Raw genomic sequence first — 14,202 nt, 5'->3', positions numbered from 1 at the left:
TATGTATCGACCGATATGGCCATACAATAACGATACCTTGAACTGTGGATAAGATAGAGGACCTGACTTTCATAGCCTCCACATTGCTTAATGGTATGGAGCCAATGTACGACTCCACAAAGGTTAATGTATAATAAATAGTAAATTGGGGGAAGGGGGAAATTATGGATGAGACTTAAGAGTGAATAACAAATGGAAGTGGTCTTATAGATTTCTAATGCTTTGCTTTCATAAGTTTCTATCATACCTTTTAGGAAGTAATTTTTTTTCTTTAAACCCTAGATGACATTTATTGCACAGTTGATTGAATTGTGATGTTATAGTCATTGAGATATTAGTACTTTCATTAATTTTCATGGTTGTGGGTGTCTCATCTAATCCCCTACAGCCCATTGACCAGACCCATAACTACTTTCCCAACTCAAATACCATTGATGGTGCATGACCTGTGTGTGTGCAGCCTAATGTCTAGGTCCAGCCCATGAACATCCCATTTAATCATCAGTGGCTTATTAACCGGAAAAAAATCCTCTGCAGTGTCTTAATCTGGCTGTGCCTTGCAGTTCAGGCCTGAGAGGTCGACAAATGGAAGATTCGACATCCAACGGTGCCGAGCTCAAGAAGAAAGAAAAAAAAAAGGTCAATTGAGCTTGCACTTTTGGATGAAGCATCTTCGTTGTCAAGTTCTCCGGCCTGAACTGTAAGGCACCGCAAGATGAAGGAATTGCAGAGGATTTAAATCACCATTAATCAGACCCATAACTACTTTCCCAACCCAAATATCATTGATACTGCATGACCAGTTGACCACTGTGATAAGGGTAAATTAATGGTTAATCTTTACGAATTTTTTTTCTGCTCGGTTCCTGCCCTGTACGGTTTTGCAGTTCCTCTCATGGGGAGGCAGAAATGACGACTTAACCTCTTGGGCAGTGTGTTCGGGTAGGGGGGTTAGATCGTCATTTCCAGCCCCCTATGAGAGGAACCGGCCAATTGTACAGGGCGGGGAGCCGGAGAGGATAATGGTCCAATCTTTACTGTATATTGCGACTCCAATGAGGAGAATTGGAGCAAAATGACTGTAATTTTATACTTATATAAAATAAATTATAAAATTTGAAAGCTTCCAAGTAATATGCCCACCCCAAGATAAGTGCTCTCCTATTCCGATGTCCCCAGAGCCTCCGGTAGCACAGTCAGGACAGCAACGGGTTCTCTTTTTTTAAAAATTATCTTTTACCCTGCCATTTTTTTTTGTCGTTTTTTAAATTGAACCCAATCCAATGATACGGTTTTAAAAATAAAAAAAATAAAAAAAAAACCTAAACAAAATAGCATGTTTATGTATTTTTTGTGGAAAATAAATACTCATGCACTTTTTAAAAAACTTAAAGGAGAGAGTTTTCCACACTGCCAGTGTAAGAAAGAATTTGCATGCAACAGTGGCAACACCAATGACTGTTTTGAAAAAGATATCATTCATATGATGCCCACATATTCATAGCAGGAGAGACAAAGAAACCTATGAGATAATGTTTCCTATCCAGAGGCATAGCTTACGCTAGCATCCCCTTCTCTCTATCTCTCCTCACCCTAATGAAATGGCATCTCTGCTCTCTATTGATTGAACCAATTGGGGTGCGTGCATTGGCTCTCGCCTGCCCGTGTAGCCTCTGTTATCCAGTTGGAAACACTCTCCCTAATATTTATATGAGAACTGATTTTCTATTGGGAGTGTCACTCCCTATTTCTGTCTCTCTCCTCCCTCGAACAAGGGGCATAAATGTCTTTTCAATGGAAAAGAGAGAGATTGACACATGGACCACTGGGGTAGGCCATACTCTCAAACAGTGTTGTTTTTCCTTATTAATATTAACTACTAAGACATGACTATTACTGACTAATGATTTGGTCCCACAAATGCTTTGTATAGCTCACAACCATACGACCGGTGGGGATGCAGTGGGCAAATTCCACAAAGGGTAGATCCCAGTAATCAACGGCTCCTGCGTGCTTGTGTTGGAAACTTGGAATAGTCGAGAGACGTTGCCCGGGGAGGGAAGGGGCGGGAACTGGGAACTGAAGAAAGTGGTCGTGGTGAGGTGGGTCGTTTCAGTCTCTCTTATCAAACGACACGTTTCGGAGGCGTTTCTTACCGTTACGTGTAAAGTCTTACCGTTACATGTAAGTCTTTTAAGGTCAAAGGCTACTTTTGACATTTCAAACAGTTGTACCGTCCCACAGAGAGCGCGGTTTCTGTTTCACTCTCTCTTTCTGGTGGACCAAACTCGACTATAAAAACGAACGCAGAGAGAGCCAAAGAGAAATAAAGAGTTATAGCGAAAACGTAAATTAAAACAAACATGAAGATGATGATGATGTTGAAGAGCCGTTCCCAATCTTCTATTCTTCTCTGGTTAGTGATGGTGGTGGTGGTGTTTGCTCTCCTTGATTCTTCTTCGGCAGCCGGGAGAACGGCACTGGTGGGTGACTGGAGGCCGATCAAAGACGTGAACGAAACTCACGTCCAAGAGATTGCTCAGTTCGCGGTGGGAGAACACAACAAGGAGTACAAGACAGAGTTGAAGTACGATCGTGTGGTTCAAGGTGAAACCCAAGTCGTCGCCGGTGCAAATTATCGCCTCATCATCGCTGCAAAGGACGGTGTCGTCTCCAACAATTACCAAGCCGTCGTTTATGAGAGGCCATGGGAGGGTTTTAAGAATCTCACTTCCTTCAAGCAACTCTAGATTCCATACCATTTGTAACTTTCTGTAAACCCTAAAAACTATGTCTCTGTCTCGCTTACTTTCTGTTTGTAAGAAAGATGCCTTCCCTTCCCTTCCTCCCCCCCCCCCCCCCCAACCCTCCCTCATCCCCTTTCTTGAGTCTCTGTAGTATACCTCTGCTGTTTATTAAGTTACATAAGCGATCGTGATTATTTGTTACTATCTATAATGGAGAACGGGAAACCCAACACAGAATTGCAGGTTTGATTTAGTGGTTTTCTGTATGGGACAGTTTGAGATTTTGAAGAAGGGGAAAATCGAGGCGTTCACTGTCTGTGATGCAATTGGGTCATGGGCCCCTGCAATCGAATGTTGTGAAAGTCACGAGCTTGTAGAAAAGGTCGGTGACAGTAATGGAATATCCGTGAAAATTCTGGTGAACGTCAACAAAACTCTTTTTCAATATTACAACATTGCACATGGGATGTTTGGCATGACAATCCTGGTAGGTTAGGGATAATAATGTAAAAAAAGGGAAAAAGTTCTCTGTGCGGGAGTGTGGCCTATGTCAGCATTCCCATTACTCTATCTCTCTCCTCTCCATGTGAAATGACATCTTTGCCCTCTTTTTTTGAGGAAGAGAGAGATAGACACATGGGAATGTTGGCGTAGACCACACTCTCGGATAGAAAACTACTTCCCATAAAATATTTGGCCAAGAGTACTGGATCCGGCTCCTCTCAAGGAAGCTCAGCACCCAGGGGGAACCTAGGGGAATCCAAGGGATGGGCTGTGCTGCACACATCCCGGCATGTGCTTAGTTAGCCATCGGGATATGTGCGGCATAGCCCAATGGATGGATGCTCCCCTGGGTATCGGATCTGATGGGTCATGATTTTTGCCGATTCATTGATTGTGAAATCCTTAGAATCTTTGTGGTTTTTTATTCGACTTATGATGGTTGATTCTAGGGTTTTAGGGGTTCGATTCTGATCCGAATTGAAATTGGTAGGGACCGATCTAGTGTCCGATTCCATGTTTTGAACCCTTGGCGAAGATGGACCCATTGATGAATTCAATAAAAACATTGGAGAAAAGTTTTTTGGTCCGAAAAGACATGGTTCAAGGAATCTAGATCAAATCGACCTTATTGGTTGATCTGTATTTGGTATTATCATGGTTGGTATCAATGCCTGATTGATATTATATTGGTGGGGTATCGGAACAAGGGAGGGTAAAATGGTACAAAAACTATGTATTGGTATTTTGAAGGTCAAAATGGTCTATGATACTACGATTGAGCCCGATATGACCAATTTATTTTAATATTGACGATGATCGATGCCACTGTCTGTACTATACATAGTTCTAAAATGTGGAAGGGCAAATGTGATACTTCTAGCCTTCGAACATTTAAAAAATAATCTAGATTGACCACATGTTAAATTTCAATGTTAAGTGAATTGTTTTCCTTATCTAGAGTATAACCATGCATAAGTTATCCTTTGATCAAAGATGAATGAAAATCCCTTAACCACAGCTTTTGGATGGACAGCAATTCATAAGTAAGGGGATGGGATATTTTAAAAAACTTGGAAAAACTTTCTTCTTTTCATAGTAGGACCCACTATGCTAATTAGATGTGGGTCTCACCATAAGATCGTCAATTGTCCTGTCCTTCTTCCCAAAAGATAAAAACCATGTGAGGTGGAAGTGGGAGTACTAGATCCTACCTAGGCACCGCCACCACCAATGGCTGCTAGGGACCTCATTTAGAAAAAGCAACTAAAAAGAAATCTTATCTCCTTCCCGTGAGGATAATACTAAGAAAGGAGTTCAGATCAGGTTCTTAGAACCATTCTCGTACGCCCTTTTTTAGGCACACAGATGGAATCTAAGAGAGTGAGTGGATTCCATATGTGCGCTTAAGGGTGTACGAGAGTGGTTCTCATACAAGAAGTTGATCCAGCTCAAGGTTCAAAATCTAGGTATCGGATTCGGGATCGGTCATGGCTGAAATCTTTTAAGATTGGGATTGAATCGGTCCAAATCGGTCAAATCGATCAAAAAATCCCCCAAAATCGCTTTTTATGGATCGGGTCATGTATCGGTCAGAGTTGGTGGGTGTTGTGATCTCGAGAACTGATTGGTCGATATTATATGGATCAAATAGGTCAAAATCGATTGGTATCGATCAGTAGCTGTCAAGATAATATAAAAAACTAAAAAAAAAACTTAAAAACTTTGAAAAAATTAAAAAAAAAATATTCAGTTGGATTGGTCAAGGATCGGATCAGACAGGCCGATCCAATGGACGATCCAATCAAACCTTGTTGAATCGGTCAAATCTCGGAATCGGCCTCGACCGATACCAATACCTCAAACCATGATCCAACTTCTTAAAAAAACACAGAAGTATATGAAATTATTGTTCAATCCCTTTTGAAAAACCAAAAAAAAAATCTTCATCTGTATTAATGTCTTTGCAGTTGTTCTCATTCATCTATGTACTGCTGCAAGAGCTACACGACCAAACAACAATCTCTTGCTCTTTAATAGAATACCATAATGAGACTATGATCCACCATTCGTCCATTCCACCACCTCAAGAAATATGCATGTGATGAATATGTCCCACCAATTTTACAAGGTAAATGGGGCAGGTCCAGTTGGTTTAAGGTATCAATATCGGTATTGCTCTCATTCGATATCTATATCGATACCAATACGTGTCAATTGAATCGGTCTTAAACCATGATTTTGGGTAATGGGTTGAACCGTTGAGGTAATCAGAATCAACGGTCAATTTGTCACACAATTTCAATTGCTCAAACTCAAACTAGATCATTTCCATAAGGAGTTTAGTTCACAGTTTCGGTGTCGGTATTAGTCATTAATGATATTGATATGGATTGACCGTATCTGAAGATCGGACGATTTTGCCCACCAATAAGATTTTCTGATAAGAATGCTGTCACATTGCGTAGCATACGCTAGCACTACACGTACGCTAGCACTTCTCCTATAAAATGACATATTTGCTGGTGTGGGAAGGAATATGCATGTTATACATCAATAATTGTTTTGAAAAACTGTATCATCCTCCCCCCATACCCCCCCCCCCAATAAGTAAGTAATGGTAAGGCCTTTTCTTTGCTTCATTTCCTTCTCAAAAGAATAGATCATTCACTTTCTCCTATCATCACGGGCTATGGATCTGGGAAAAATAGCAAACTTGTTGCGGGATGCAAACCGATATGAGGAACCTGTCTTTGACACTTTGCACCACCTACTCAAGTCACAAGTTCCTAATGGGCAACCAGAGACTCTACAAATTGAACAATGTGTAGAGAACCTCCCCAAAATACGACGACCTGATCAAGAGAGCCAGAAGCTAGGATCGCCTGCCAGAGCTTCTTTCTATTGATTTTGTTTGTTTGTTTGTTTGTTTTTTTTTGGGGGGGGGGGGGGCTTGGCTTGAACCACTCCCATTGAGGCTGAGTAAAGAACTAAGTTCACTAGTGAGGCTCGGGGCCAAAGAATCAATGGAATTAACTTCATCGTTGCGAAACGAGTCAAGAAGAAAGGACATCAAGCCCCTCAGAGGTACTCGAGGATACCATTCTGATAGGGACTTGAGTTCTGTACAAAAGAACGTGTTAATAATCAAGACAGCCATTAGTAGGCAAACTACCTCTCTCCATTGAGATCAAAAAAAGAATTCTCGACTCGACAGCCAGAACAGATAGGGACCAAAAGTAGTAGATTGATTCTCATAATAATAATAAAGTTAAATATTTCAAATTTTTTTTGCAAAAATTGACTAATCGAAAATAATTAAATGTCTGATAGACAATTGATCGGTTAATTCAATAAGAAACAGGAGTTTGCACTCGATTGCATTGGTACCATCCAACCAAACCCAATTACTACAAGTCTCTATAATTTGGTCCACCAGTATTGCATATCTAGGGTTAGGGAAGAATCTGACTGATTGGGACAAATTCCAACTGATCCGGATCCCGATTCTGCTCTTTAAAACCTGTGATTATCCCATTTCGGAGATAATCACTTCCATTTGCTCATAAGATAAGAAGATATACCAACTGATCTTGCATTTACCATATAATTAAAGACAACCCTGATCATATTTATAAGTCTATTTAGTGGCTACAAATAACCTAAGATGTTCAACAGATTCTCATGACATAGTTGAGAAAAAGAAAAGTAATAAAACCTACACTGGTTGTGTTGTAAATCAATTCCTTAGTTCTAATGGAGTAGTCTTCCAAAAATAGGTTGGACCAGGCTACTTAGTGATTTGCATATTCATGTAATGAATAAAGATATGGTCCATATATACTTTTCCACATTCTTTGGGTTATGATGGATACTAAGTTCTATAGAGATAACAATCCAACTTTAATACCTCATTTTGGGCAGTGGCCATCGGACAACTCAAAATGGCTAATGATTGAAATTATATACATATATATATAGAGTTCAGTAATCCAATCTTCCAAGAGGTTAGAGCCTCATCAAAACCAACTATAAAGTGTTTTGGTGATGCTATCATTTGAGATTTGAGAGAAGAGTTGTGGAAAATGATTAATTTTAGTATTGGACTCTTTTTTTTTGGTGAAGTTTTTGTATTGGACTTGGCTAATCCTTTAATGCATCTTTATGATAAAGTTTTTCATTGTTAAGTTGCCCTAGTTGAGCTTAAACCCCACATGTGGTCACCCTCACTAGATATCAATCTTTCCATAATCCGTGATATCCATGATATTATATGTGTAGCCATCACTTTTCATTAAGTTTCTTTCTTTTTGTATATCTTGTTAAGAAAACAACGTCTAGAATGGCAATTTGCAGAAGAAAAATGAAAAATAGAGAAGACACACAACACACGACAACAGAAATTTACGTGGTTCACTCTCAAGATGGGGGACTACATCCATGGTCGAGCAATAGAACAGATTTCACTATCCTTTGGAAATGTTACAAAATCTCTCTCCCAGCGATAAGAACATTATATAGAGAAACTCTAATCCGAGAAAGTACAGAAATGCCCCTAGACCCAAAAATGCCAAACCGGACAGAATCGGACGAAAACATAACATATGTCTCAAAATATATCGTTTCAAAGATCTTGACGATCCCAACACAACTCATAGCCTTTGGTAGTGATGTACGTCATTTTTCGGCAATTCGAGGTCTTTTTGAGACCGAAACAGCCCTTCGAAGATCCCAAATGCACTTTCTGGACCAAAATCAAGCTTCACCAATAATATATCCAAGACTAACAACGGAATTACTGATAGCCTAACCAGGAAGGCCTTGTCGATTTCGTATAAGATAGAGTGACCACAATCCAATCCTTGGTTCCACGAACTAGTTTTTGGAGGCATTTAGGTTGTATACGTCCTGTTCTTGAATGAATTCTTTTTATTGAAAAAAAAATAAAACTGAATTGCCCAATCCCAATTCTCATTGTTCCGAAGTAGTCAATTCCCATTTCATTTTGAGGGTTCTGGCCAGTTCCAACTTGATTCTAACCAGTTTAAAATCGACTTAGACTTCCGAGTTTGATAGACTTGATAGATATGTGTGTATGTGTGTATGTGAGAGGGAGAGAGAGACCCACAAAAGACCAAAGGGGGCCAATGTGCCACACTTAATAGCTCAAACTAGTTGCAAGAAAGCACTGACAAGGAATACCATTAATAGTAGCAAGTGGACGCTCAACTCCAAACACTATTACATCATACCTTACAAAAGACTCACAGCATTTACATGAAAAGGGTGGTTGATATTGATTTGAGTACCCTCAGCTCTTATAAATATATCCATCAATGTCTTCACAAAGAGTTACAGTTCATGACCCATAACAGTTTTAAAATAAAAGGGTAAGAGCTAGCTAGAGCTTTAAAGCTAGAGAGAGAGAGAGAGAGAAAACAAGAGGAACATGGAAAGGTAAGAGAGAGAGAGACAGAGAGAAGGTAATGGAAGGTTTTGTAGTATTAAATGTGTAGCATAGCATGTGAGTCTTGAAAGTGGAAAGAGCCTTAGTTTGGCAGGTAGAATGGGCAAGAAGCCGCCCTAACTGATGGTGGTGGTAGTGGGCAAGAAGGTGTTAAAGGGTCTATTTATTATTTGGATTCCACACCAGATATCTCTATTCAATTATTGCTTGATCAATTTACTTTACTAAAAAGCTAGGTTTAGATTAATTTTAAAAAAATTTTTGGCATCAATTTATAGTATAATGGTTTATAAAATCGAAATGTACAGAATGGAAGGAAAATGTTATCTGAGCCGTTCAAGTAGGATATGCTAGCACTTATGTGTCCATCTCACATCAAAAGTGAATAACACGATATGAAGACTTATAAATACTTGAACACCCTCTTCTTAACAATTAACGTTTAATTTCTCTGGGCTTAAGGTACATTGTTGATTCAGAAAACTTTCCCCAAAGTATATATAACTCAAGAAATTTTCCATAGAATCCACAATGCCTTCAAAATTCCTATGTTAATTTTTAATTATAAAAGATAAACTTACTAGATGGAGTAGATGGTTTTGGTTAATTAGGGTGGGCATAACTCATCAATGATATATAGTAACAAAACAACCAAAACAATTTCTTAACCCTTCTTAATAAACTGGATTATACTTAAGCAAATGGGTACTCTGACAGAGTTTAAAAAAGAAAAGGAGAAAGGTTTTGTACACGATCGTGTAAATCATGTACGTGAGATGGTCTCTCACAAGAAGTTGGAAAAATCATAAATACTCACCCATTAATTAATGCCTTGAAACTCCCACTCTTTCACATACAAAGTTTACATGACCGTGTATGAAATCTTTCCCCAAAAAAAAATTAAAACATAGTTGGAATTCTCATGTTTGGTCAAGATCTGTTTAGGGTTTTAAAATGGGTTTTGCTTTTTTTATTCCAATATACATGGATGCCTAATGTTGGGCAGTTTGGATTTTACAAAAATAGGTCTCATGTTCTAATTGATGCTCATCATTGATTAGTCCATAATCTACATTGTGTACCTACTTCAACCCTTGGTACTTTGGAAGAGACTAACCATTTGTTTCGATTAAATTATAAAAATATTTAGGTAAAAACTTTCTCACAACATTAAAGTACAATTTCCTTCTCACTTGGGTTATTTTATTATTTTCTTTCTCATATTTTGAATTTGTGGGTCCCGTGGTTGATACCTTTTTTAGGACACCTATTAGTAGTATTTTTATCTGCTCCGTTTTCTACCAGCTCCATTTCCCCAAGTTCCTCTAATAGGGGGGTGGACCCCACCCAACGGTGTTTGGGTAAGGGTAGGGTGGTCGTTTCCGCCCTCTCTATTAGAGGAACTTGAAGAAAATGGAGCAGCCCAGGAAATGGAGCAGAGAAAGGTCCCTTAATGGTATGCCAAGCATATTCTTCCCACGTTGGAAACCTCTTTCAAAATTTATTCTTTTACAACAACAACAAAACAAGAAGTAGGAAAAAACTTGTTCTCACCATGCATGGTGACAGATGATTTGCGACTATGAGTATTAACTTTTCCATATGGAAGAATGATTTGAAGATATCTAGTAATTGGATATCTAAGAAATGGTTTGGATCATGGTTTACGTAATCATGAGCGGATAAATCATTATGGAATTGGTGGAGGCTGATCCTATTGCCGATTTTCGATTATTTGAATTATAGTTTGGATTGACCATGTTTAAGTTTCAACCTCAAATTCAATAATTTATCCCTCCATGAAATGTCATACACTCAAATGTATGTCTTTGCACCTCCATGAGTCTAATCTCTTTGTACTTTCAGACTTTTTAATGGTATAATTTTACCAATTGCCTAACTCCAATATGGTTTAAACTTAAAGTAGAGATTGAGAAACAACAAATAGCTCCTTATGATCCAAAATTAAAATTCTTGCTATCTGAAGGTGGGGTGGGGGTGATCAATATCACTCTCAATTATAATGTTTTGAGAGTTTTTTAGCAAGACCTATGTGTGCGTGTATGTTTCATGTAAAGTTAGGTGATAACATGTGTCATTTTGCTTCCATAAATACCTTTCCTTGTTACCATTAAGAGTGCAAAAGGATATTTATGAAAACAAAATGATACATGTCATCACCTAACCATATGTGAGGTGCATACATACAAATTAGGTGATTCGGGTTCGTATAAATTGTGTGTGTGTAAGTGGGGGAGGGGGGAGTCGAATCTATATTCATATAATAGGCTAATTTGGGATTTACTTGCAATACAATCTAACTTTTAAATAGCACTAACTGCCATAGTTAGTTGGTTTAACTTTGTGCTTTCCTAGTTGTTCTCGTTGTATTGTATCAAATTATATATGTTTTAGTCTATACTCAAGCCTCTAAGGTTTTAAATAGACCAACATTTTGAAGATGCAAAAAAAAAAAAAAAAATCTTTAAATGTGGGCAAAATTTTTATTTATTATTTTTTTCTGAAAGATTCCACAATGATAGTGTAATTTTTTTTAATATATGTTGGAATTTTTTTTGTGCATGCATTTTATATTATTTTATAGGGTAAATTACACATCACCCCTTGGTTTTTGAAAAAACTCAAATCACTCCTTCTACAGTAATGATGTTAGTCTGCTATTAGTTATTGGTGTGAAATGACTATTTTACCCTTGTATTAAAACATTAGAATTAAATTTACAATACTACCCTTCCTTCATCTTCAACATTGGTCAAGGGTAGTTTAGGAATTTAAATTTATTTAACTGGCTGACATCATCACTTAACAGCATAAAACTAACGGTAGGGACTAATTTGTCATATTGGGGTCTAAATCAGGGGATGATTTGAATTTTTTCAAAAACCAGGGGGTGATCTGAGTTTCGTTTGAAAACCAGGAGCTGATGTGTAATTTACCCTGTTTTATATGCATGTTTGTTCTTATTTTCATATTTCAAAAGAGTGTTGGAACAATGTGGGATGAATTGAAGTGGAACCAAATGAGAGATTTCAATTTTTTTTCTTTTTGTGCTAAGGTGTAAGAAGAGGGGGGTGGGGGGGACCGGGAGGGAGGTGAATGGGACCCACCCTTCATCACCCATATATGGTCTTCCACACAAAAAAAAAAAAGTTTTCAAGGATTTTGTACCAAATCTATTGGGCTATGCATGTATACAATATTGCAGCATTTTGTCATAAAAATTATATATTAGTGGAATCAGCCATTCTCATTTTGGAAATGAATATTCACCTTGTCATTCATCTCTACATGTGCTCATCCATTAAAGTTTGTGCTTAACCAAACATGAGGAGATGGAAAACTATACCAATTATATATTATTGATTTTTATAAAAATTAGCTTTCAAAAATTGTTTGAGAAACTTAGTCACATTTGAACAACATGAGAGAGTTTGCCTAATTTGAAAATACTAAAATTCCGTTTGGTTGTAAGATAAATAAAAGTAAAGAGAAGTGAAAATTTCAAACTTAAGAAGGGATTTTTGTAATTATTATCCCACATGGTTATCTTACTAATTCTAAATTATTTTATATTTGTCATTAAATTCCATTTTAATTTGCATCCAAATTCTTCGAATTTGAAAATTAAAATAAAAATTAAAATTTAAAAATATCATTACTAAATATTGTAGGAAATTTAAGTTGTTTTATAGAATCATGTTGAGTAATGAATACACAAGTTTCCTTTTTTTGGGTTTGAAAATTTTTACTTCTCTTTTTTTTAATTTCCCTTGCAACCAAATGTATCCTATGGGAAAATTCTTATATTTGTTAGGCAACTAAAAATTTCACATGTAAAATTGTAATCTGATAGAAAATTTCTTATATATATATAAAAAAATCTGATAGGAAATTCTTGTATCAAATGATTAGATCTATCTAATATTTAATAGGGAGAATGTTCTCTGTGCCGGGGGTGCAGACTGTGCCCAGAAACATGGGGGTGAGCGCAATGATCACCCTGCCCCTGAGTGACAGGCCCATGTGTATGGACACAACCTACGCTGAGGCACAAAGAACATGAGCCCTATTTAATATGACAAAAAATGGGTGTCAATTTTCTTCCAAAATAAAAATAAATTACAATTAGGGAATTCTCTACTTGATTGTCGGTAGACTTGTCTCCAAAGCTACCTCTTTCGATCCCAAACAATTAGGGAAGTGCCTCAAAATTAAGTTTAAAAAGAGTGAAAAAAAATAGGGATAAATACCTAGCTCTGCTAGATAATAACTTCCTATCAGATTTTTTTTTGGGGTAAAAAAATTGCATTTTGCACAAAATATTTTTTGCATTTTGTATTTTTTTGGGGTTTTAAATTTAAAGATAAAATTCATTAGGAGAGGTTACACTAGTATCCTAAATGGTTAGGGGAGGGTATAGTAGCAGTAGCATCCTTTCAATCTCTCTCTCTCTCATCATTACATGAAATTACCTTGCTACCCTCTTATGTCCGAAACCATTCTATCACATTTCATTTCTGTATTCTTACCACTTGCTCGGAGAACCCTCCCCTTAATATTATTTTCTTCAATCATCTCCAATATTCCCGTTGTGGCTAAAAATTTGGTCCATGGTGGTCGGGTGGTGCATCTTCGCGCGGTTGTGCACCCTGGCACAGTCTTGTCGTCCTCTCACAATAGGGGGTCGAAAATGACAAAAACCCTCAGTCTGACGCATCGAAACCCCTTCCTCCTTACACGGTTGTGCATGAAAACCTTAGAAAATTATCTCTTCCAGTTCCTTGCCCGACCTAATTCCCTAGTTCCTCTAATAGGGGGGGCACGGGTGTTCGGACAGGGAAGGGAACTGGAGGCGATAAAGATCCTAAAAAATAAAAACCCTACCCATTTGATTTTAAGAAGGGATGAGAAGAGATTATGACAGTTATTTTCGTGTTGATCCTAATCCCATAAGATCAGGGTTTTAAAAACCGGATCCAATCCAGTCCAGAACAGAATCCGAATTCCTTTCCTTTTAATTGTTGTGATGTGATGGAGAGGCGAAAGCCTCATTGGCTCAACCAGAAAAAAGAATTTATAATTGACAAATCTGTTTTTACCACGTGACAAATCATGTGAGACTGAAATTAGTTGGTGAACACGTAGATCCAAAAAACTGAAACTGAAACTGAAACTGAAACCGAAACCTTTTATATTTGGGAAACCTCGTGAAGATCTGTCTTCCATGGTGCTCTGTCTTTCTTACTCGTCCCTTCTTCCCTGTTTTAGCTTTAAAAAAGTTGTAATGAACACAAGAAACGAATTACTATAAAGGTGTTCTTTTCTTTTTTTCTTTCTTTCTTTCTTTCTTTCTCTGTTTGGTAAGTCTCAGAATGAAACGAAGTATCAGGATAGAGAGGAGTAAGGAAATCTGAAAATATCGATTTTGTTTTGGGGTAAAGACTGAAATTATCGGTTACAAGCTTG

At 37.6% G+C, this 14,202-nt stretch overlaps 1 protein-coding gene across 1 annotated transcript; it reads left to right on the top strand.

The window, feature by feature from the left end:
* Positions 1-2,363: 2,363 nt before the first annotated feature.
* LOC122640228 (cysteine proteinase inhibitor 1) lies at positions 2,364-2,768 on the top strand. Its single transcript, XM_043833378.1, has one exon. It carries the CDS (start codon positions 2,364-2,366, stop codon positions 2,748-2,750), a length of 387 nt encoding a protein of 128 aa, XP_043689313.1. The 3' UTR covers positions 2,751-2,768.
* Positions 2,769-14,202: the final 11,434 nt, after the last annotated feature.

This window comes from Telopea speciosissima, chromosome 9 (assembly GCF_018873765.1).
Source record: "Telopea speciosissima isolate NSW1024214 ecotype Mountain lineage chromosome 9, Tspe_v1, whole genome shotgun sequence".
Classification (NCBI taxonomy): Eukaryota; Viridiplantae; Streptophyta; class Magnoliopsida; order Proteales; family Proteaceae; genus Telopea; species Telopea speciosissima.
Note: the sequence above shows the minus strand (reverse complement) of the source record. Positions and strands in the feature narration are given on the sequence as shown.